A 24,398-nucleotide genomic window follows, 5' to 3' on the forward strand; every position below is an offset into this window, starting at 1 on the left:
CCAGCCGGCCCCGCCCACTCCCTCGGCCCCGCCCACTCCCTCAGCCCGCGCTCTGCAGCTCCCTGTTGGGTCTGGCAATGGGACTTATGGGACTGACCATGCACGCATGCACGCAGGCACGCACGCACGCATGTTCTCAGCAGGAACAACTGGGCCCCAGTGGGGCTCTGGGGTTGGTGGTGAAAAAAAAAAAAAAAACAGGGGCTGGAGTGATAGCACAGCGGGTAGGGCGTTTGCCTTGCACCCGGCCGACCCGGGTTCGATTCCCAGCATCCCATATGGTCCCCTGAGCACCACCAGGAGTAATTCCTGAGTGCAGAGCCAGGAGTAACCCCTGAGCATCTCCGGGTGTGGCCCAAAAAGAAAAAAAAATTTTAAAAGAAAAACACCCAGGTATTCTAATGATTTGGCGCACTCTGAGGGCCAGTAGAATGTGACTGGGTATGCAGGTCCATGTGTGACCTTCGCTGGAGGACCCCCAGCCAGGAAATGCAAACCCAAACCAGGAGACCACTGACATCCGTTCCAATGGTGAGAATGGAATGACGGCCGGCCAGGAACGCAGGGCGCTCTCTGACACCACAGTAGGAATGTAAAATTATGAAGCGTCTTTGAAGAAACCCCCAAACTATTTTGTTTGGTTGGTTTTGGTTTTGGACAACAACCCACAGTGCTCAGGGTTTACTCCTGATTCTGAGCTCAGGGATTATAATAATAATAATAAAAAATAATAATAAATAATCATTGTGATCACTGTCATCCCCTTGCTCATCAATTTGCTCAAGCGGGCACCAGTAACATCTCCATTGTGAGGCTTGTTGTTACTGTTTTTGGCATATCGGATACACCACGGGTAGCTTGCCAGGCTCTGCCGTGTGGGCAGATACTCTCAGTAGCTTGCTGGGCTCTCCGAGAGGGACAGAGGAATAGAACCCGGGTTGGCCACGTGCAAGGCAAATGCCCTACTGGCTGTGTTATCGCTCCAGCCCAAATAAATAATAAAACATTATAATACCTGTTTGTTTTTCTTTTAAATTTTTTTTTTTTTTTTGCTTTTTGGGTCACACCCGCAGATGCTCAGGGATTACTCCTGGCGGTGCTCGGGGACCATATGGGATGGTCCTAGAGGGGTGGGGGACTCGGGGGAACCATATGGTGCTGGGGTTTCACCCCAGACTGGCTGCATGCAAGGAGGATGCCTCACCTGCTATGCTATCTCTCTGGCCCTTCCTCAAACTATTTTGAGGAATGTGAGGCAATTCCTCAAAAGGTTAAAAGCAGAGAACCACAAGATAAGACAACTCCACTCTTAAAATAGTAACCCATGTTGCTATCTAAATAAAAACTTGTAGCTTCCGCCCAGAGATGAACCGAGAGCCGCGGCACGAGAAGCAGAGCCTCCGCGCCTATTGACTGTGATCCTGAGGTCTCCTAACCCATTTTGGCACCAGAGCGGATGCTTGAGCCATGCATTTTGACTGTGAACTGAGCTACAACCTCGTGCAGCCCGGGGAGGGATTTTTTTCCCTCTCCACCCCATTTTTCTGAGCGAAAATGGCGGCAGCGGCAGCAGCCACGCGGTGAGAGCCACCCTCTAAGACCCCTCCACCAGGAGGTAGGACTTTCTTTAGTGACGTAGCCTGTAGGTGGTCCTGGGAGGGGGGGCGTTCCCGGCGCGCCTTCCGCCCAGAGATGAACTGAGAGCCGCGGCACGAGAAGCAGAGTCTCCGCGCCTATTGACTGTGATCCTGAGGTCTCCTAACCCATTTTGGCACCAGAGCGGATTCTTGCAGCCATCCATTTTGACTGTGAACTGAGCTAAAATATTAGAAACCCAAAACCGCACTTCACTCTTACCAATGAAGAGAAATTATTAGATGATGCCTATTCAGCAGGCCTGATTGTTGGGGAAAATTTTCAATCAATAATAGTGAGTTCTGTATGGAAATATGAAATGTACTCAATATATATAGAGAATAATGGGAATATCATTAGCTACTTAGATGGTGGGGGGGTGGGAGGGGGTGTATTGGGGTTCTTGGTGGTGGAACGGGTGCACTGGTGGTTTAATCAGTATTTGACTGTGACTTAAACCTGAAAGCTTTGTATTTTTTTTTTTTGTTTTCATGGTGGTTCGATAAAATATTTCTTTAAGAAAAAAAAAAAAACTTGTGTACATTTGGGGCTGGATGACAGTATAGTGGGGAGGGCATTTGCCTTGCAAGCAGCTGACCCAGGTTCAATTTCTGTTATCCCATATGGTCCCCGGAGCACTGCCAGGAGTAATTCCTGAGTGCAGAGCCAAGGATTACCCCTGTGCAACACAGAGTGTGGACCAAAAAAAAAAAAAAAAAAAAAGCAAACTGTGTGCATTCACAGCAGTGCTGGTGATAATCGCCCCAAGGTGCACACACCTTCCTGTCAGCTGTTAGCAACACGTGATGCATATGTAATGAAAATAGTTTATTCGTGAAGGAAATCAGTGAGCACATGCTAAACCGTGGGTGGACCCTGAAGTCACCGAGGGAAGAAAGCAGGTCACGGACAGGGTTACGCTCTCCTCGGATCAGCCCAGCATAGGCGGTCCCCAGGAAGAAAACAGGACGGAGGATCTCCAGGACCCGGGAGTACTCCTGAGCACTGTGGGGCTCCTAGGTGGGGCAATGAAAATGTCCTAAAAATTGCGATGGTGATTGGACAACTCTGCGTCTATGCCGAAAGCCAGGGAATGATAGATTGTATACGGCTGGACTTTACGGGCGCAGATTTCATCTTAATAAATATTAGAAGTTGGAGGTGGGAGGGGGGAGGAGGGGGGCGTGGAGGGAGAGTGCAGCAGGAAGGGCATTTGCTTTGCACGTGGTCAACCTGGATTTGATCTCCGGCACCACAGATGGTCCCCTGAGCACTGCCAAGAGTGATCCCTGAGCACACTCAGAGTAAGCCCTGAGCACTGCTGGGTGCACCCCCCCACCCCCCCAAAGTGGCTTGGCTGGAGAGACGGCCCAGTGGACCGGAGCGCCTGCTCTGCAGGCAGGTGGCCCGAGTTCTATCCCCAGCACAGCATCACCTTGACCTTGAGCGTGGCTGGGGCCAGCCCTGAGTGCAGAGTGACCCCCGGACACCACAGCCGTGGCCTATAAACAACCATCAACCCATCGCCCTGGTCCCTCAAAAAAAAAAAAAATTAAAATATAACATTCCCCCCTGAATTAAAATGCAAGTCAAGGAGTTAATTTTTTCAAGTAATTCATCAGGTCTGATTTTTTGTTTTGGGGGGAGGCCAATAAATTGTACAGTTTAAAATACTTTGCATGCCTGGGGCCGGAGCGATAGCACAGCAGGTAGGACGTTTGCCTTGCACGTGGCCGACCCGGGTTCAATCTCCGGCATCCCATAGGGTCCCCCGAGCACTGCCAGGAGTAATTCCTGAGTGCAAAGCCAGGAGTAACCCCTGAGCATCGCTGGGTGTGACTCAAAAAGCAAAAAATAAATAAATAAATAAAAATAAAAATAAAATACTCTGCATGCCGGAGCCTGCAGTGGATCTGAGAGCACTGGGAGGGGGTTGTCTGGGTCCTCGCCCCCCAACCCCCGCCCCCACGCTCGCCTTCCGGGAGTCCGCGTGCTCACCCTGGAGAAGAGGCTGAAGCAGCCCAGGCGGCTGACGATGCAGTAGACTTCGGGGAGGCGCCTGCCTTTGCCGCCAGGCTGTTGGGAAGGAGACACGAGGCCAGGTGAGCACTGACATCAGCGTAGAAACTTCCGGAAGGCCTCTGTGTGGCCACCCTGTGCCCCTGCTCCCCTGCATCCGGGCCTTACAAACCCAGTCAGGTGGGAGTCCAATGCCCCAGGGACAGGAGGCGACACTCGCGGTCACAGGCCATCAGTGCTTTTGATTCTCCCGATGGGCCCAAAGCAAGGGGCATGTGGTGGGCGGAGCAGGGGCTCAGTGTGGCCTCTGAGCCGGGCAGGCAGGTGGCATTACCTGGCAGAGGTCACTGAGGCCACGCCCTCATGACAATGATTCCAAGTGAGAGCCCAGATGGTGCCCGAGCCCCTGTGCTCTTGTGCCCACATGGCCGAGCACATGTGTTGCCCGAGCACATGTGTCTCCCGCATCTCCCCTCTTTTTTTTTTTTGCTTTTTGGGTCACACCCAGCAATGCTCAGGGGTTACTCCTGGCTATGCACTCAGGAATTACTCCTGGCAGTGCTTGGGGAACCAAATGGGATGCCGGGGATCGAACCTGGGTCGGCCGCCTGCAAGGCAAATGCCCTACCCACTGTGCTATCTCTCCGGCCCCTCACATCTCCCCTCTTGAGAGGTGTCCTTCCATGCTTTCCCGTCTAATGCTGGGATGTGCGTAGGGGTTCCCTCCGCCCTTGGAGAAGCCCGAGTTCTCTCTTGCGTGCGTTACTCTCTACTCTCTCCCACTTTCTCTTCCTCCTTCCCCTCAAAACCTCCAAATAAAAACTGTAATTTCAAAAAAAAAAAAGTCCTAGTGAGAGATCATTTCTGAAACCTTTTTCAGAAACTCTTTTTTTTTTTTTTTTTTGCTTTTTGGGTCACACCCGGTAATGCACAGGGGTTACTCCTGGCTCTGCACTCAGAAATTACCCCTGCCGGTGCTATGGGATGCTGGGAATCGAACCCAGGTCGGCCACATGCAAGGGAAACACCCTACTCGCTGTGCTATCGCTCCAGCTCCCTCAGAAACTCACTTTCAAGCCTTGTGTCAAGCCCCTCCATTCTTCAAAGTCTCAACCGAAACGACCCACGGTCTCAGTGACTCTTCAGCCTCTTTCATTTTTATTTATTTATTTATTTTTAATTTTTTGGTTTTTGGGTCACACCCGGCGATGCACAGGGGTTACTCCTGGCTCTTCACTCAGGAATTACCCCTGGCGGTGCTCAGGGGACCATATGGGATGCTGGGATTAGAACCCGGGTCGGCCGCGTGCAAGGCAAATGCCCTACCCGCTGTGCTATCGCTCCAGCCCCCGTCTTCAGCCTCTTTCAAATTCACTGATTAATTCAGTGTCCACCATGTGCCTGTCCTGTGCCTGTGTGTGGAATCCACTGGCCGGTGTCCGAGACTGGGGTGCCCTGGGTGGGATATGGTCTGTTGCTACTAGAGGTGTCCCACAGAAGGGGCTCAGGAAGCTGGGCCACAAGAGCGTCAGCGGGTCACTTTGGGGAATATGGTCCTGGCTCGGAAAGGTGAATAATCAGACGGGGACTCGCCCACCCGCCCTTAGAGGTCACTGTGAATGGTTTTGCACACTGGGGCCTGTGCCCTGGGTTTGTCAGAAGTTTGAGGCTGCAGGACAGAAAGGGATATTACGTGGTGGGTGTTTCCTCATTTTGGGGGGGGGGGGGTTTACACCCGGTGATGCACAGGGGTTACTCCTGGCTCTGCATTCAGGAATCACTCCTGGCAGTGTTCGGGGGGCCATATGGGATACTGGAAATCGAACTCAGATTGGCCGAGTGCAAGGCAAACACCCTACCCGCTGTGTTATTGCTCCAGCCCATTTCCTCATTTTTTTTCTTCCAAATTTTATTGCATCACCGTGAGATAGTTACAAGCTTTCATGTTTGGGTTACAATCTCACAATGCTCAAACACCCATCCCTCCACCAGTGCACATTCCCCACCACCACTATATCCGGTATACTCCCTCTTTCCCACCCTCCCCCTGCCTCTATGGCAGACAATATTCCCCATACTCTCTCTCTACTTTTGGACATGATGGCTTGTAACAGAGACACTGAGAGGTCAGCATGTTTGGCCCATTATCTACTTTCGGCACACATCTCCCATCCCGACTGGTTCCTCCAGCCATCATTTTCTTAGTGATCCCTTCTCTATTCCATCTGCCTTCTCCCCTCATGAAGGAGGCTTCCAACTATGGAGCAATCCCCCTGGCTCTTGTACCTACTGTCCTTGGTTGTCAGCCTAATGTGAGGTTATTCTATACCCCACAAATGAGTGCAGTCCTTCTATGTCTGTCCCTCTCTTTCTGACTCATTGACTTAGCATGACATTCTCCAAGTCTATCCATTTATAAGCAAATTTCATGACTTCATCTCTCCTAACAGTTGCATAGTATTCCATTGTGTAGATGTATCAAAGTTTCTTTAACCAGTCATCTGTTCTAGGGCACTTGAGTTGATTCCAGATTTTGGCTATTGTGAACAGTGCTGCAATGAACATATAGGTACAGATGTCATTTCTACTGTGCTCTTTTGCATCCTCGGAATATATTCCCAGAAGTGGTATTGCAGGGTCATATGGAAGCTCAATTTCTAGTTTTTGAAGGACTGTCCATGTTGTTTTCCAGAAAGACTGGACCAGTTGGCATTCCCATCAACAGTGAAGGAGTGTCCCTTTTTCCCCACATCCACGCCAGCACTGATTGCTTTTGTTCTTTTGAATGTGTGTGCCAGTCTCTGTGGTGTGAGATGATATCTCATTGTTGTTTTGATTTGCATCTCCCTGATGACTAGCAATGTGGAGTATTTTTTCATGTGCCTTTTGATCATTTGTATTTCTTTTTGTTTTCTCATTTAAAAAATATTGAATGAATCATGGGGCTGGAGCGATAGCACAGCAGGTAGGGCCAACCGGGTTTGATTCCCAGCATCCCATGTGGTCCTCCGAACACCGCCAGGAGTGATTCCTGAGTGCAGAGCTAGGAGTAACCCCTGAGCATCGCTGGGTGTGACCCAAAAAGCAAAAAAAAAAAAAAAAAAAAAAATCGAATCACTGTGACTTAGAACATTACAAAGCTGTTCATGATTGGGTTTCAGTCATACAGTGTTCCAACACCCATCCCTCCACCAGTGTCATTTCCCAGCACCAGTGTCCCCAGTTCTGTCCCCACCCTCCCCCACAACTCCATGGTGAGTGTTTTCCTTCCGAAGGAGACAGCGGGGTTATTCTCTCCAGCCTTCCCTTACCGTCATCACTCCCGATTAACCTGCTCCTCCCCTTAACCCCTCTGTGGCCATGGCGGGCGGGCGGGCAGCCCAGCTGGCCCTGCCCGGGGCCTGGCGAACTCACCAGCAGTCTCCGGCAGTACCCGAACCGCCTGCTCCCATCCTCGCCAGTCAAGACAAATGAGAAGGTTTCACTGCGGCGGAGAAGGGAAGATGTGTCAGAGCAGCAACAGCAGGGCGGACCCTGGCTGCTCTCATTGGCAGCCTGAGCTGGCCCGGCGTTGGGGCCCCGACACCCCCGGTCTACACCTGGGAAGGGCAGCTCTGAAGAGTTACTGTGTCCAAGCGGGGGGAGGAAAGAGAAACTTCCTCCACCCTGAAGCACAGAACACCCCACTGAGGGACATGTTTTCGGGAACTGCCTCCGTAGCGCCCCTCGCTGCTGTGGGTGCCGTGCGGCTCAGGCTTGGGCCAACCTCAACATGTGGACATGACACTGCTGTTCGTGTTAATGAAACCACATCCAAGTGTGAGCCACCGGTGGTACACGCCGGCATCAACACATCCTAGATGGCTGGGCTAAATTCAGGGAACACCACGCCCCCCAAACTGGGAGGGGACCCAGACTGCGAGGCCTGCCGGGCTGAAACCTGGGTGATGGGAACGGTGGGCGTGCACCCTAATCTGAGAAGCGGCTGGATGGGCTACTGGAGAGCTTCTGGGGCCCGGGGTCAGGCCAGGGACGGGCACGTCTCCCCACTTCTTGACGTTCTGTTGTTGTTTGTTTTTGTTTCTTGTGTCACACTCGGGGTGCTCAGGGCTCCCCCTGGCTCTGCACTCAGGAATTACTCCTGGTGGTGCTCAGGGAACCATAGGGGATGCCGGGGATCGAACTCTGGTCAGCAGCGCCCATGGCAAATGCCCTACCCGCTGTGCTATCGCTCTGGCCCCACTGTTCCTTGACTCTGAATGATCTTCCTGCCCCGAGGAAGGCTCTGGAAGCAGAAAGACCCCGGGCTGCTGGGGGAACTGATTCTCCAGGGAAGCCTGGGAACCACCAGCAGAGGCCAGTGCTCGGGGCTCACTCCTGGTCTGCACTCAGGAGTCACTCCCGGGGGTGTGCGGGGGACCACCTGGGATGCCGGGGATCGAACCTGGGTCAGCCACGTATAAGGCAGGCGCCTTCCTGCTGCACCGTCTCTACGGCCCTGGGGGAGTCTGGGGCCCGCCCACTCCACCCGCATCTGCAATTCCCGGGAAAGAGGCGACCAGACCTGGCGAACTGCTCTACGGGGGCCCAGTCCTTGGCGTCGGGGAAGCAGAACTGCGGGATGGCCTTCAGCTGGTCCTCCGCCTCCTTCAGGAACTTGAACGACCTTTCCAACTGCAGGGAGAAGGGTCAGAGAAGGTTCCGGAACAAGCCCCAGGACAGGAGAGCGAGGGGGAACGCTTGGCGAGACGCCAGGTCCCCCTTCCCTGCTGTGGCGGCCCCTTCACCGCCCTCCCTTGGAAGCCCCCCATTCAGTCCCCGCGGTTCCACGCGACAGTCTTGGCGTGGCTCTGACCTGGCCGTGCTGAGAGGGCCCTCACACACGCAGGACAAGCAGCTCTCCCGCTGAGCCACGCCCCTCGCGCCCTCATGGATGACTTCTTCTTCACGGGTGCGGGAAGGCTGGGCCCCCGGGCTCTGTGCTCAGGGAACACTCGTGGCGGTGCAGGGCAAGGGCCCTCCCTGCTGTACCTTCTCTCCTGCCCCCAAAGCTGTAACTAGGTGTGATCAAGGTTGTGTCTGCTTTTAGTTTGGGGGTGGGCCACACCTGGTGGTGCTCAGGGTTTACTCCTGGCGGGTTCAGGGCACCATGAGATGCCAGGGGATGAACCTGGGGCCGGCAGCACGCAAGGCAAGCACCCTACCCACTCTGCAGTGGTGTCAGCCCGCATCAGCTAACTGTAAAGGCCACTGCACCATCCCGGCCCCAATGGGTCCAACAGGGGAAACTGGGGGGAACATAGGGGCTTTAGAGACGCCCACCATCTGCGCTAGAAAAAGTGGACTCAAGAAGGAAAATGTAGGGGCTGGAGTGATAGCACAGCGAGTAGGGTGTTTGCCTTGCATGCGGCCGACCCAGGTTCGATTCCCGGCATCCCATATGGTCCCCTGAGCACTGCCAGGAGTAATTCCTGAGTGCAGAGCCAGGAGTAACCCCTGTGCATTGCCGGGAGTGACCCAAAAAGCAAAAGAAAAAAAAAAAGAAGGAAACTTTACAGAAACGATTCCAAAGAGGAGACTCAAGGATCTGTACAGCCATGCCTCAACTCTGACCTTTGAACCTCTCAGCCCCCAGCTAGGCAAAGACACTCTGTAATGCTTCTTAGAGCACAGGTGCCCGTAGTCCAAGAACTTTTAACTACATTCGGAGAGTCTGAACGCCGGCATTTATTTTGGTCTGGGACCGCAGGCTGTGCTGCTCCGAGGCTGTTCCTGATGTGCTCAGGACCGAGGGGTGCTAGGCCTGGAATAGGGGCGTCCCCCATGTACAGCTTTTGCTCCTCTGTCTCTCCAGCTGCACCTTCTTATGCTAAGTGATTTAACATGATCACACGGCAAGTGTGAGCCCGCTGGGAAAGCGAATGACCCGGTCCTCCTCACCAGCTACCTACCCCTGGCTCTGTGCTCCGGTGTCGTTCGTGGAAGTACTCAGGGGACCACATGGCAGCAGGGACTGGAGCACGCGCTCTCTCAGTCCACTGAGCTATCTCTCTGACCCTCCAACCACCCCCCAACTCCCGGTACAACCTATCTCTCTGACCCAACATTGCACCACCCGCCCCCCAAAAAAGGTAACTGTGTGTGTGCATCCAAGCATGTTAATGGCATGGACAGGTGATCTTTCACATGTGAAGCTCGGTGAAGGTGACTTGGGGCATGAGTGGGGTGTAAGAGCTAGAAAGGAGGCTGGAGACATAGAGGGGGGAGGCCATTTGCCTTGCGAGCAGCGGACCCGGGGTTAGCCCCTGGCATCCCGGAGGGTCCCGAGTACAGAGCCAGTGTGGACCCGAAACAAAAACAAAAACAACAGAGAGTTAGAAAGGGGAAAGAAGAAAGTTCCCTCTGAGACTCTGTGTGTGTGTGTGTGTGTGTGAGAGAGAGACAGAGACAGAGAAAGACACACAGAGACAGAGACAGACAGACAGATACACAGATAGACAGAAACAGACAAACAGATGGAGACAGACGGAGACAGACAAATGGAGACGGAGAGGAGCCAGGAGGCGGGCGGCAGCCTGATGGAAAGCAGCACTGTCCGCAACAGAGGAGCTGGGAGCTGCCCTGGGGGCCGGAGGTGCTGCCGGACACAGCGTCATGACCACCAACAGGCTGCTTCAGAGTTCGCAGTAAATATTTGTGAATAATGACAGGTTTATAAGGCATGGGCACGAGGCCGGAGCGACAGCACAGCGAGTAGGTGCCTGCCCTGCGTGTGGTCGGCCCCAGTTCAATCCCACCAGGAATAATCCCTGAGCACAGAGCTGGGAGAAAACCCTGAGCACCGCTGGGTGTGGCCCAAATACCATATATATACACAGATATATATATGTATGTCACTGTCACTGTCATCCCGTTGCTCATCGATTTGCTCAAGCGGACACCAGTAATGTCTCCATTGTGAGACTTGTTGTTACTGTTTTTGGCATATTGAATACGCCACGGGGAGCTTGCCAGGCTCTGTCGTGCAGGTGGGATACTCTCAGTAGCTCGCTGGGCTCTCCGAGAGGGTTGGAGCAATCTAACCCGGGTTGGCTGTATATACATACATACATACATATATATATATATATATATATATATATATATATATATAATATAATTGGGGGGGCAGAGGTCATACTCAGCAATGCTGGAATGACTCAGGAATGACTCCTGGCGGTGCTCAGGGGGCCATATGGGATGTTGGGGATCTAACCCGGGTCAGCTGCATGCAAGGCAAATGCTCCACCCACTGTGCTATCACTCTGGCCCCAAACAATTATTTTTAAAAATACCAAAACCGTCAGGTGAAAGTACTCAATGTGCAGCGCCAGGCCCCCCAGGAAACCGCACTGCAGGGCAAGACCGCAGCGGACCCCCGAGAAGCTCAGGCTGTGGGGTGGGTTTCGGGGTGCCCGGCTCAGTCCCTTCTCCGAAGACAGGAGGAGGCCCGGCCTACCTTGAGGGGGAACTGCTGCGTGAGCTCGGGCACGTAGGCGGCCCCCGCCTGCTTCCGGTGCAGTGACACCACCACGAAGTACTCCAGGAGCCGCCTCTCCCGGAACTCGGCCAGCTCGCGGTCCAGGGCCGGCAGCCGGGGCGCCTGCTTCAGGCGCGACTTCACCTTCACCAGGCGCCGGCTGTGAGCTGGGAGATAGGGGTGGGGGCGAGGAGTCAGCAGGGCACCACGGCACAGCCCACGCCGTGCCCAGCTCCTGCCGCGGTGCCTGGAGTGGCTGGGATGCTCGTGGGGGCACCGTGCCCTGAGAAGGTCGTGAGGCGGGGCAGGATGCCGGGACCCGGGGCCTCTGCAAGGCCTGGAACAGGGCGTCCTCTTCCCTCTGTCATTTGGGGACACTGGTGCCTCCCTCCATCCCTTCCTCCTGGTCTATGGGATGTGACTAGCCCCACCCCATCCGGGTGCTTTGTAAACATCCCACCCCCGACTCGACTCCGCTGACCGTTTACACAGCCACCTTCCCGCCCGGGGGCCCGTGGGGGTCCTCGGCACAGAAGGCCATGCCACGGAAGGGCTGCTCGGACACGGCGCTCTCCCTGGCTCCTTCCTGAGCCCCAGAAAGCTCCCGAAAAGCTCGCCCTGGCCCCTGAATTTTGAATCACAGGGGCTGCCTGAGGGTTTCCAGCTGAGTCAGAAGCCCCCAGCTATCTCCAAGGTTGTCGGGCATTTTTGTCGGGGTGATGAAGAGGGGAAGAGGGTTCACACACAGCAGCTCAGGGTTACTCCCGGCTCTGCGCTCAGGAGTCACTCCTGGCCGGGCTCAGGGACCACATGGGACGCGGGGCCTCGGGCCCGTGTCGGCTGCGTGCAAGGCAAGAGCCCGACCAGCGGCACTGTCGCTCCCGCCCCATCCATCGTCCGGCACTGCTGAATGTCCCCTGGACATGACGGAAAGGCCCGGGCACAGGCCGCCCCTGCAGGGGGCTGATGGAGCAGGGCCACGCTGGTGCCCCGCTCTCTGCCCCCCCTGCATGCAGACGGGCTCCCAGGCTGCCCACGCTGCCCGTCTCACCTCTCAGCTTCTCCTCCGTGTCGCTGTCCGACTCACTGTTCTCATCCGTCACTGGAGAAATGAAGAAGCAGACACAAGGGGAAGGAAATGGCAGCGGTGAGTTTTTTTTTTTTTCCTTTTTAGGTCACACCCAGCGATGCACAGGGGTTACTCCTGGCTCTGCACTCAGGAATTACCCCTGGCGGTGCTCAGGGGAGCATATGGGATGCTGGGAATTGAACCTGGGTCAGTTGCGTGCAAGGCAAATGCCCTACCCGCTGTGCTATCGCTCCAGCCCTGGCAGCAGTGAGTTTTTGGAAGGCCTGTCGGGGGCAGGGGCAGGGCGGAGGGATGGTTTTGCGCGTTTCCCACGCATCTGCTTCCAGCCTAGCGCGCCCCCACGCTCACCTGGGTCTCGACCAGCGCCACAGAGTAACGGAGGAGGCCCCGGTGGCCTCTCTGCACACCAGGCTCGCTGGCCCCTCTGAGGCCAGTGCACACAGCCCCGGGCAGAGACTCGCCACTGCTGACCCCCAGCTCCCAAGGCGGGACTCCAGGGTCCCCGTCAGGCACCATCACGCCCTTTGCCCATCCCAGGTCCCGGGAAGTCAGTCCAGGAAGAGCCGAGTCCGGGCCGAGGGGGCAGCCTGCTGCGGGTGTCTACCTTTTCCTGAGTTGCTCTCCGTGGACTGGGACAGCCTCTTCACCCGCTTCTTGCCTCGCCGAGCCTCGTAGATGGCGTTGATGCGTGACACCAGCTGCCGGGGGGCAGGAGAGGGGCCGGTCAGAGGCCTCTGTGCTGGGCAGGCGACAGCAGCCCAGGGGCTGAGGGGACTCTGCCCACTGGCCCACGGGCGTCTCTCAAGCCTTCTTTGGGGGATGCCAGCCACGCCCCCCCAAGGCCTGGCCGAGCTGTGCAGCTGTGCCAAGGTGCCCACGGGGACCCAGCGGGAAGCTGGCTCGATGGCGGAGAGTCTGGTAGCTGGGGCCCCTCGAAAGCAGGTTTGGAAGGTGCTTTAAGCCCCAAGACAGAACAAAAAAGGACACTAAGAGTAAGATCCACATTCCAGACAGGGTCCCTGGGGGAAGCGGACTGCAGGAGTGGGGGCTATGAATGGGGGGAGTTAAGTTTTTGTTTTTCTTTTTGGGTCACATCCAGTGATGTTCAGGGGTCACTCCTGGCTCTGCACTCAAAAATTACCCCTAGCGGGGCTGGAGCAATAGCACAGCGGGTAGGGCGTATGCCTTGCACGCGGCCGACCCGGGTTCGATTCCCAGCATCCCATATGGTCCCCTGAGCACCGCCAGGGGTGATTCCTGAGTGCAGAGCCAGGAGTAACCCCTGTGCATCGCCAGGTGTGACCCAAAAAGCAAAAAAAAAAAAAAAAAAAAAGAAATTACCCCTAGGGGTAATACCATTTGGGATGCTGGGAATCGAACCCGGGTCAGCCGCGTGCAAGGCAAACGCTCTACCTGCTGTGCCATTGCTCCAGTCCCAGGGGGTTAAGTTTTGGTTAGTTTGTTTCTTTTGGGGCCATAGCCAGCAGTGCTCAAGGGTTACTCCTGGCTCTGTGCTCAGGGATCACTCCTGGCGGGTCTCGGGGGACAGTACGGGACGCTGGGGGTTGAACCCGGGCTGGCTGTGTGCAAGGCCCCACATTTTCAGCTCTTCTGTGCTGGTGGGATTGGGCAGGGAAGGTGCTGGCACACGGGGGGCCGGTACGCCCGGCCCCCACCTTTCCCTGCGCCTGTTCCCTCTCTTGCCAGAGTGCAGGTCTGCCGGGACAGGGAGTGGATTTACTCTCAGTGGCTCCTGGGGCCAGACTGGGCCCACGCCCTGACTTGGCAGGTACCGTTCTGCCTTGCAGGCTGGCTCTCGGCGGAGGATCCAGCCTTGTCCGTGCCGGTCCTGAGGGGTCCTCACCACCCCATCCCCCATGTGGCAGGTGTTTAGATTCCCTTAAGAACTAGCATCTCGGGGCCGGAGCGATAGCACAGCGGGTAGGGCGTTTGCCTTGCACGCGGCCAACCCGGGTTCGATCCCCGACATCCCATAGGGTCCCCCGAGCACTGCCAGGAGTAATTCCTGAGTGCAAAGCCAGGAGTAACCCCTGAGCATTGCTGGGTGTGATCCAAAAAGCAAAAAAAAAAAAAAAAGTACTAGCATCTCGGGGCTGGAGTCATAGCAGTAGGGCATTTGCCTTGCACCTGCCAACCTGGGTTCAATCCCCGGCATCCCATAGGGTCCCCTGAGCACCGCCAGGAGTAATTCCTGAGAGCACAGCCAGCAGCAACTCCCGAGCATTGCCACGTGTGAGCCAGAAACAAAAGGAAAAAAAGACGAAGGGGCAGCATCTCGGGACAGGGCAGCATGACAGACCCTGGCTTGTCACCCGGCACCACCCGGCCCTCTCAGCACCCCGTTCTTGGGTTCTCACGTTCAAGTGAAGCAGGCCAGATGGCGAAGGGGTGCTGGGAGGGGGGCCCTGGGCCCCCTAGACACCACTTGGGAAGCCTTCCTTAAACACCAGCATTTCTGGGGTAGGGCTCAGAGCGGGAACGCGTGTTTCGTACGCAGAAGGCCTCATCCAGGCTCCTGTGTACAGCCAGGAGCGACCCCCGCCCCGTGCACACACTCGGACCCTGCCAGGCGTGGCCCCCCAAACAAAGACCAACAAAAGAATCAGCATCCCTGGCGGCCCGTACCCGGGCAGGCCCACACCCCGGCAGCTCACAGCCTCCTGGTGAACCTATACCCCCCCTGCAGGTCCTGCCTGCCCCCCAGGCTCGTACTCCCTAAACTGTTGCTTTCCCAAATGCTCACTTTTTAAAAAACTACGGTTTTAATTGAATCACTGTGAATTACAACTTTACAAAGATATTTATGACTGTGCTTCAAGCATACAATGTTCCAACACCCATCCCTCACCCATCCCACCACCCTCCTCTGATTTCCCTCCCGCTCAGTTTCCCTCCTGCCCCCCGGCCTGCACTGTGCGGCGGTCTGGGGAAGTGATGCAGGGACGGAAAGATGCAGGGTTTTTTAAATAATAATAATAATTATTTTTTGCTTTTTGGATCACACCCGGCGATGCACAGGGGTTACTCCTGGCTCTGCGCTCAGGAATGACTCCTGCCGGTGCTGAGGGGACCATATGGGATGTTGGGAGTCGAACCCGGGTTGGCCGAGTGCAAGGCAAACGTCCTACCCGCTGTGCTATCACTCCAGCCCCGAAAGATGCGGTTTTTCCTTTTTTTTTTCTTTTTTTTTTAATTGAATCACCAAAGTGAAATTTATTAGTTACACAGGCGAGGTGGGGGGGTGGCGGGGAGGTATACTGTGATTCTTGGTGGTGGAATATGTGCACTGGTGAAGGGATGGGTGTTCGAGCATTGTTTAACTGAGACTTAAACCTGAAAGATGCGGTTTGACAAGCACTCACACAGGCAGCCCCGCGGCTGGGATGCGGACAGAGAGGAGGTGTGTGATGGGCGGGGAACGGGGGGAAGCAGGGGATGACGGGGGTGTGGCCCGTTTGAGACTGGCCTGGGAAACCCCCTCGGAGTCAGGAGTTGGGGCCCAGCTGTTGCACGACCACCAGACGGGTCCAGACAGGGGCTCAGGCCTCAGGGTCTCGCAGAGTCCATGGTCCTGGGCCAGTGACGCCTCCTGAGCCCCGACAGGAAGGGGCAAGGGAGGGCGCAGGAGAACGGGCCGCGGCCGGCATTACCTTGGGAATCTTCCTCTTCTTCCTGCCGTTCTGAGGGTCCCCAAGGTTAAAGAACGTGTCGTCGGGGCTGCTGGGGGTGGACGGAGGGCTGGTCCTGGAGGGGGACACCGTTCCGTCCCGACTCGGCTTCCGAGTGTCCAGCAGCCTGAAATTCCTCCTCTCGGAATTTTGCCGGAAAAAAGCAGGTTTGGCCAAAGACGGCTGTGGGGGAGGAGGAGAGCCAGTTAAAGGGGCCAGCGGGGGCGGGGGGGGGCGGCGGCTGGAGCGACAGCATAGCGGGGAGGGCGTTTGCCTCGCACGTGGCCAACCCGGGTTCGATCTCCAGCATCCCATAGGGTCCCCCGAGCACCACCAGGAGTGATTCCTGAGTGCAGAGCCAGGAGTAACCCCTGAGCATCACTGGGTGTGACCCCCAAAAAAATAGCAAGAAAAAGGGCCCAGCGGGGTGATGTTGGGGGAGGGGTGGCGGGGGGAGTGCGGGGAGGCCTGGAGGATGCAGAGCCCGCGCCTGTGCTCCCACCCAAAGCTGGCCTCTGCTCACAGGCGCCCACTAACAACCAACACCCAAGGCCGCAGCGAGGAGACGCTCCACCAGGGGCCCCGGCTCCAACGCTGCGGACAGCGCCGGCCAGGGCCAGGGCCAGGGCCAGTGCCAGAGGCAGAGCCAGAGCGCCTGCCTCGCGCGGGGAGCCCTGGGTCTGATCTTTGGAGCCACAGGAAGGCACCTGTGCACGGTTTAGACACCTGCACCGTGTAACGGCTTAGAGACTGTGGCCGTGTCTTCAGGGAAGACTGGACTGACGGACAGAGAAGAAAGAGAATGGAAAGGAAGTGGACCAGAGGGGCGGTGCAGTGGGGAGGGGGCCCACCGGGTTCAATCGACCCTGAGCACAGTCAGGAGCGAGCCCCGGGCCCAGTAGGGTGAGGCCCCAGACCAAAATACTAATAACAATGACGAGACTCATGATGACAAGACGCTGAAATGCTGCAGGGCCGAGGACGGTGCCGCGGGGAGGGCACGTGTACACGCCAACCCGCCTTTAACCCCCAGAACCACATACGGTGCCTTGAGTACCACCAAGGGTGATCCCCGAGCACAGAGCCAGGAGTACACCTTGAGCACAGCCAGGTGTGGCCCCCTCCCCAAACCGAAAACAAGACAAAAAAGATGGAGTCCCACCGGTGTCATAACGATTGTTCTTTGGGAAGAAATCAGTGTCACGGGGAAATGCTCCCGATAAACATCAAAGCAGCCAAGTTGCCTATATAATACAGCTCGGAATCCATGTATCTATTTGAGGGGGGGAGGGCTCTGAAGCAGTGACCAGAGGGTCAGGGGGCACCGCTTGGGGGCACTCCTGGCAATACTCATCAACCAGGCCCAGAGGCTGCAGGGCTGTGGGGTCACAGGGATACCCCAGTGGAGGTCGGAGCCTCAGGGCTTCACCCACGGATACCCGGGAGGTCATAGTGCTGGGGATTAAACCCAGGTTGGGGGGCTGGAGAGATAGTACAGCGGGTAGGGCGTTTGCCTTGCATGCGGCTGACCCAGTTCGATCCCCAGCATCCCATAGGGTCCCCTGAGCACTGCCAGGAGTAATTCCTGAGTGCAGAGCCAGGAGTAACCCCTGTGCATTGCCGAGTGTGACCCAAAAAGCAAAAAAAAATCCAAAAAAACAACAAACAAACAAAAATAAACCCAGCTTGGGGACGTGCCTGCTCGTACCCTAACCTCTATACTCTCTCCAGGCCCCAAATATTTTTAAATGCGTGTCACACAACACACACACACACACACACACACACACACACACACACACACACACACACACACACACCCTTACAGAGACAGTCTAAACGGAAATAAACCCAGTGTTAACAATGGCTATGTGCGGGGGCAGTAGGGCTGAGATTATCCCTTGGGGGTGGAAGGCGTCTCCCAGAACTTGGGATTCCCCCTGGGGGTGCTCAGGGGACCATGAGGTACAGGGTTAGAATCTGGGCCCCCTACATACAGAGCGAACACACTGAGACATCTCTCGGCTTTCTACACAGTTTTCCATTTTGTTTATTTTGGTTTTGGGGCCACACCGACAGCATTGAGGGCAGGGCACCCCTGACTCCGCTCAGGGATCACTCCTGAGAAGCAGACTGACTCTGGGCTGACCAGGTACAAGGAAAATGCCTTACCTGCAATCTTGTTTTGTTCTGTTCCCACAATTTTTTAAAATATATTACACACACATATACATATTACACACACACACATCTATCCACACGAAACAACAATCTATATGGACAGGAAAAATATATCTGAGCCGTATAGAAAAAGGAGAGTCCTCCACTATTCTTTTTGCTGTTGTTTTGGGGGCACACCCAGCAGTGCTCAAGGCTTACTCCTGGCTTGGTGCTCAGGAATCACTCTTGGAGGGGCTCGGGGGACCATATGGGGTGCCAGGTATCAAGCCAGGGTTGGCCACATGCCAAGCGAGCGCCCGACCTGCTGTTTCATCTCTCCCGCCTCTCCTCACTATTTTGAGTATGTTTTTAGCAATGAAAATTTCTATTTTCAAAAGAGGTTCTTTATTTTTATTCTTACTTTTTTAAGAAGCGATTTCAAAGCATAATTCTGAGGACTCCACGAACATGAGACCAGCGCTTGTGCCGGTCGCAGCGGCCTTGGTGGCTGCCCAGTTTTCACGGATTCATCCTCAGGTGCCCGACGGCCAGGAGGGGACCGTCCTCCATCCCCACTCACCAGGAGACGAGGAGGCCAGAGCCACACTGCCTGGATGTGGCCTGCACAGGCTGGGTTTGTTCATTTTTTTGCGGGGGTAGGGGGAGTCACACCCAGCAATGCTCAGGGGTCACTCCTAACTCTGCATTCAAAAATTACTCCTTGAGGGGCTGGAGCGATAGCACAGCGGGTAGGGCGTTTGCCTTGCACGCGGCCGACCCGGGTTCGAATCCCAGCATCCCATATGGTCCCCTGAGCACCGCCAGGAGTAATTCCTGAGTGAAGAGCCAGGACTAACCCCTGTGCATTCGCCGGGTGTGACCCAAAAACCAAAAATTACTCCTTGAGGTGCTCAGGGAACTACAGGGGGAGCCGGGATCGAACCCAGCCGGCTGTGAGCCAAGAAGCGCGGCCCCCACTGCGCTATGGCTCTGGCCCCGGCCTGGGCCAGGGTTTGTTTCCTGCCTCGTCCCACACTGCTAGGGGCTAACTCCGGGTTGTTTGCTTGGGGTCGCTCCTGGCAGTGCTCCGAGGGGCAGAAGCAGTGCAGGGAAGGGGGTCCGGCCTCCCCCATGGGAGCACATGCTCAGAGCCCCCCGAGTTTGGGAAGGAGGCCGCTGGGCTGGGGCCACACATCTGGGCAGGCGCCGCTCTCCCAAGCTGCAGCTCCGCGATGTGCTGGTGCGGGGGGTGGGGGGTGGGGAGGGCGGGGGCGGGGTTGGGCGGCTCAGCAGCCTGCCATGCCCGAGTCACCCACAGCCGAGCTTCCGTTACGGAAATGTGTTCCTCCGTGTCTGTGCGCACGTGAAGTGTGGCTCCGTGTCTCTGAGTGCAGCTGTATGTGTCTGTGCCTGACATGTGTGTGACTGTGTATGTGTCTCATGTATTTGAACACGAGTCTGTGTGTATCTATGTGACTTTGTATGTGTCTGGTGTGTGTGTATAAACATGAATTTGCGTGTGTCTGGTATATGTATATAACTCTACATGTGCCTGGTGTGTACATGTGTGACTGTATATATGCCTGATGTTTGTGAGACAGTGCAGGTTTCTAACGTGTGCAACTATGTAGGTATCTGACATATATGTGTGTGACAGTGCACGTGATTGATGTTGTGTGTGACTGTATAAGTGCCTGATATGTGTGTAGGTATCTGATGTGTGTGACTGGGCATGTGCCTGACATGTGTGTGATGATGTAGGTGTCTAATATATATGTGTGTGACTGTATGTGTGCTTGACGTGTGTGAAACAGTGCACATTTCTGACACGCATGACTATGTAGGTGTCTGACATGTATGACTGTGCATGTATGTGCCTGACATGTGTCTGACATATAAGTATGTGACACTGCATGTGCTTGACACATGTATGACTGTGCAAGTGCCTGATATATGTGTGACAGTGCATGTGCTTGATGTGTATGACAGTGCACATGCCTGGCATGTGTGCGCACGTGAGTCTCTGGCCAGGCAGCCACCCCTGTGTGCCCGGCCCTCCGCTCTCATCAGTGACCCTCTGCTATGTGTTCCCGCCGCTCTGTGGCTGGTACAGGAGGGCCCGAGGCGTGGCAGTGGCGCGTGCAGGGCCCCAGATGCAGCCGGGATGGGGCAGACTCTCCCTAGGAGGAGCGAGTGGGGCGGCTGCAGCTGGCCCCGGAGCAGGGCACAAGCCAGGCCCCCGCGGCGGGGGGCCAGCCTCAGACGGCCACGGGGTCCTGCCACTTGGCAAAGGTGGGCAAGAGCCCGAGCCTGCGGGAGCCGCGTGGGTGCTGCTGTCTGTCTGGTACCGGCCCGCGTGCACGGGATGGTTCTCGGTGCTTCCTGCAGTGGTCAGTGGGGGTGACGGCAGGCAGCGTGAGGCCCTCTCGGCCCCGGCAGGAAGCAAGCAGGAAGGCGTCCAGGGGCCCCCGAGGTGTCCCCTGCACAGCCGACCAGGCACGGAGCCCTCAGAGGCGGTGTCCTGGCCCAGCCGAGGGGTTGGACCAACACCGGCCGCACACCTGGCGGCCGCCCACTGTGTCATGCCACCCACTCAGGGGAGGCCTGACAAACACAATACGGCCGACTCCGGGGTGATTCTGGGGCTCGGCGTCCTGAGCTCCCCGAACAGCGGGAAGCCTCCAGCCTGGGAGTCGCGAGTCCGTCTGCGAGGGGACCAAGTTCAAAGCCCTGTTGTCCCGGGGTCAGCTGTCCGTGCTGGCTGGCCTCGAGGAACTGACCGTCTAGCTGGGGAAACTGTACCCAGAAATGATTCAGAAGTTGTCCCCGGGGGCTGGAGCGATAGCACAGCGGGTAGGGCGTTTGCCTTGCACGCGGCCGACCTGGGTTCGATCCCCGGCATCCCATATAGTCCCCCAAGCACTGCCAGGAGTAATTCCTGAGTGCAGAGCCAGGAGTAACCCCTGAGCATCGCTGGGTGTGACCCAAAAAGCAAAAAAGCAAAAAAAAAAAAAAAAAAAAAAAAGAAGTCGTCCCCAAAGAGAGGAGTGAGGTAGGAGCGTGAGGTGCAATCAGCCCACTGGGGGTGACAGGCAAGCAGGGGATCAAGTCCTGGGGCTGGCACGGTCTGGAAACTTCCGGAAGGAAGAGTGCTGGGGAGAGGAGGCCCAGGCAAGGGTCAGGGCAGCGGTATGAGGTGGACAGATCGGGGCACGTGTTTCCTACTTGGCCTGCCGCTGTTTCGTGCAAGCTGGGAGTTTTCAGTTTTTAAATGACACCCCTCCAAGAATTTTCTTTCTTTTCATGACAGACGAGCCTTGTAGGAAATGCACATTTCTGTGCCCGGAGATAAAGCCTGACCTGCTGCCACAGAGCCACCACCCTGATGGACACTGCTCCCCGCGGCTCTGAGCTAGCTCGGCAGAGCTGCAGAGAATAAATATTCACTCACTGGCCAGGACGAGTCTCTGCTCCCGGGCCTGCAGGATGCGCGGGAGAGCCCGCAGGCCTTGGTCGGTGCCAGCTCGGGGCTGTGTCTGCCGGCATGGGGAAGCGGGCATCAGTGATGAAGGCTCCTGAATGCTCCGTCGCGCAGGCAGTGATTCCCACGCTCATATGGGCAAGCACAGCTGTAATCTTTTCATGTACATAGTATAAAACTACAACATTTTTATTATTTTGGGTCTTTTTTGGGGGGGGGTGAAGGGGGTGCTACACCCAGCTGTGCCCAGGGCCTACTCCGGGCTCTACGCTCAGGGATGTCTCCTGGTGGGGCTCAGGGGACCAGATGGGTGCTGGGGATCAAAGCCAGGGGCTGGAGCAATAGCACAGCGGGTAGGGTGTTTGCCTTGCACGCGGCCAACCCGGGTTCGATTCCCAGAGTCCCATATGGTCCCCTGAGCACTGCCAGGAGTAATTCCTGAGTGCAGAGTAACCCCTGTGCATTGCCGGGTATGACCCCCCAAAATAAAACGAAACAACAGAAAAAACAAAGGCAGGTCAGCCATGTGCGTGCCCAGCGCCCTCCCCGCTGTTCCATCTCTTCAGGCCCCTCCGAAATGGCTAAGGGCTATGGGGCTGTCTGTCCTCTTCCGCCCTGACCGCCAGGTACTCAGACACTCGGACACCTCGCTGGGCCCCTCCTCCAGACAGGCCACACATGCCAGCCCACATAGGCACACACACACACAGGTGCACTGACGCATTCCAGGCCCACAAAAGCCACTCCGCCATCCCCAGCAGTCCTTCCTCGGTCCACTGGAGGGTCTGTTTGGGGGTTGGGGCATGCTTCTGGCCAGCTGCAGGGACACTCCCGCACTCACCCAGCTCAGGGGCACGGTTCACCCAGGAGCACAAAGGGTATTGTCGGACGCTCTGCTGAGCAGACGCCACGCGGAGAGTCTGGGCAGGCTGCTGGAGGCAGCTCCAAGAGCCGGGGGGCACGGTGCTGGGCCCCCCGCCCCTCCCCCGCGGGGCTCCTACCTTGGTGGGTGTGTCAGGGATGGAGGAGGTGGGCGAGCTCGGGAAGTTCAGGACACATTTCTTCCCCAGGCAGCGTCCATGCAGTTCCACGTCCTCGTAGGGGTTCTCCTTCATGGGCGGGTCTGTGGCCAAAGGCAGACGCTCGGGATCAGAGGGGACCGAGGGCGTGGTCCCTTCCCGGGCGCGCCCAGACCCTCCCTGGCTTCTGCTCTGGGGATGCCGGGGACCCTGCTCCCCATTCGCCCTCCTCCCTGCGAGGACACAACCTGATCTCCACTAGGGTAGCCCCCCGGATCCCACTCTCAGACCGGAAATTCAGTCCGTCCTTTTTCCAGCCCCCTCCCTGCCCGGCCAGGCAGGGACCCCCGATGCCCGCTGGCCCTTGACTGCCAGCCCCTCCACTCCTGCCCTGCACCCCTCTCTGCCTTCTGCGCATCCCACCGTGGGTCGAGCTCCACCCACCTGCCCGCTTTGTCCGTGCCTGTGTGCGTGCATATGTGCATGCATATGTGTATGTGTGTGTGTGTGTGGGCGTGTGAGAGTGCATGCATGTGTGTGTGTGTGTGGGCGTGCGAGAGTGCATGCGTGCATGCATGTGTGGGGGGGGGCGTGTGTGAGTGCATGCGTGCATGCTTGTGTGTGGGGGCGTGTGTGAGTGCATGTGTGCATGCATGTGCCGAGGCGCTGGCCTGGCCCCTGCTCCTCGTCTCACCCAGGATGTCCTCGTAGACGTTCTCCTCCGATAAAGTGCGTGTGAGCCCCAGCTTGGTCTGCGCGTACCAGTCCACCCCGCCGCTCTCCGAGGACGACTGCAGCAGATCCTCGAACTCGTAGGACTTCCTGCGCGGAGCAGAGGCGAGGAGAAAGGGACCCAGGCTCCACCAGACAGCTGGGCCCCAGCACACACGGTCCCCACACCCCGCGGTCACTCTCGCTTCCCCGGCACCAACTTCCACTATGGAATCGCCTCTAGGTCTTGTGAAACGGGGCGGAAATCCTGAGATACGAGACATAGTTTTTAGTTATTTTCATTTCGGTGCCACACCCAGGGGTGCTCAGGGGCTGCCCTGGCTCTGTGCCCGGGGTACGGGAGGGGGAGGGCTCACACCTGGTGGAACCCCACCTGGATGTGACCTTTATTTGCAAGAATGTCTATGCTCGGGGCTGGAGCGATAGCACAGCGGGTAGGGCCTTGCACACGGCCAACCCGGGTTCGATTCTCAACATCCCATATGGTCCCCTGAGCACCGCCAGGAGTAATTCCTGAGTGCAGAGCCACGAGTGACCCCTGTGCATTGCCGAGTGTGACCCAAAAAGCAAAAAAAAAAAAAGAAAAAAAAAAAAAAAAGAATGTCTATGCTCTGGGACCGGATAGTACAGTGGGTAGGGCACTGACCCAGGTTCGGTCCGGCACCACCTACACCGTTCCCCGAGCGATGCCAGGAGGGATCCCTGACGGCAGAGTCGGGAGCAAGCCCTGAGTCCTGCAGGGTGTGGCAAGAAATCAAAACAAACCGGGAACGAGTGTTTAAGCTCTTAACAGTGAAGCGGGTTCAGGTGTCCACCTGACGGGAAGGCGGCCGTGGGCGATCACCGCTGGGCCGGGCCGAGAGAGGGAGCCTGCAGCGACGCCCACCCCCAGGGCCGCTCGCATTCCCACTTCCCGATGGCCCCAGCGCACACGTCGATCCACAGGAGGCGGTGAGTGGCCACATGCAGCCTGGCACCTGCCCAGGACGAACCCTGAGTCTGGGCCAGCTGGCCCTTCCCAGCCAAGAGTGACCCCTAGCCCACCGCGTGCACA

The 24,398-nt window shown here is 56.7% G+C and overlaps 1 protein-coding gene across 2 annotated transcripts in view; it reads right to left on the reverse strand.

The window, feature by feature from the left end:
• Positions 1 to 24,398, reverse strand: part of DENND2A (DENN domain containing 2A) — an 82,985-nt gene that overhangs the window by 17,544 nt on the left and 41,043 nt on the right. For both annotated transcript variants that reach the window (XM_055133903.1, XM_055133908.1), the window contains exons 3-11: positions 23,307 to 23,434; positions 22,595 to 22,716; positions 15,935 to 16,135; positions 12,868 to 12,961; positions 12,225 to 12,275; positions 11,153 to 11,340; positions 8,219 to 8,328; positions 7,069 to 7,138; positions 3,634 to 3,711 (exon numbers count right to left, since the gene is read on the reverse strand). In XM_055133903.1, coding sequence (XP_054989878.1) covers positions 3,634 to 3,711; positions 7,069 to 7,138; positions 8,219 to 8,328; positions 11,153 to 11,340; positions 12,225 to 12,275; positions 12,868 to 12,961; positions 15,935 to 16,135; positions 22,595 to 22,716; positions 23,307 to 23,434 — 1,042 coding nt within the window. The remainder of the gene's footprint in view (positions 1 to 3,633; positions 3,712 to 7,068; positions 7,139 to 8,218; positions 8,329 to 11,152; positions 11,341 to 12,224; positions 12,276 to 12,867; positions 12,962 to 15,934; positions 16,136 to 22,594; positions 22,717 to 23,306; positions 23,435 to 24,398) is intronic.

This window comes from Sorex araneus, chromosome 1 (genome assembly GCF_027595985.1).
Source record: "Sorex araneus isolate mSorAra2 chromosome 1, mSorAra2.pri, whole genome shotgun sequence".
Classification (NCBI taxonomy): domain Eukaryota; kingdom Metazoa; phylum Chordata; class Mammalia; order Eulipotyphla; family Soricidae; genus Sorex; species Sorex araneus.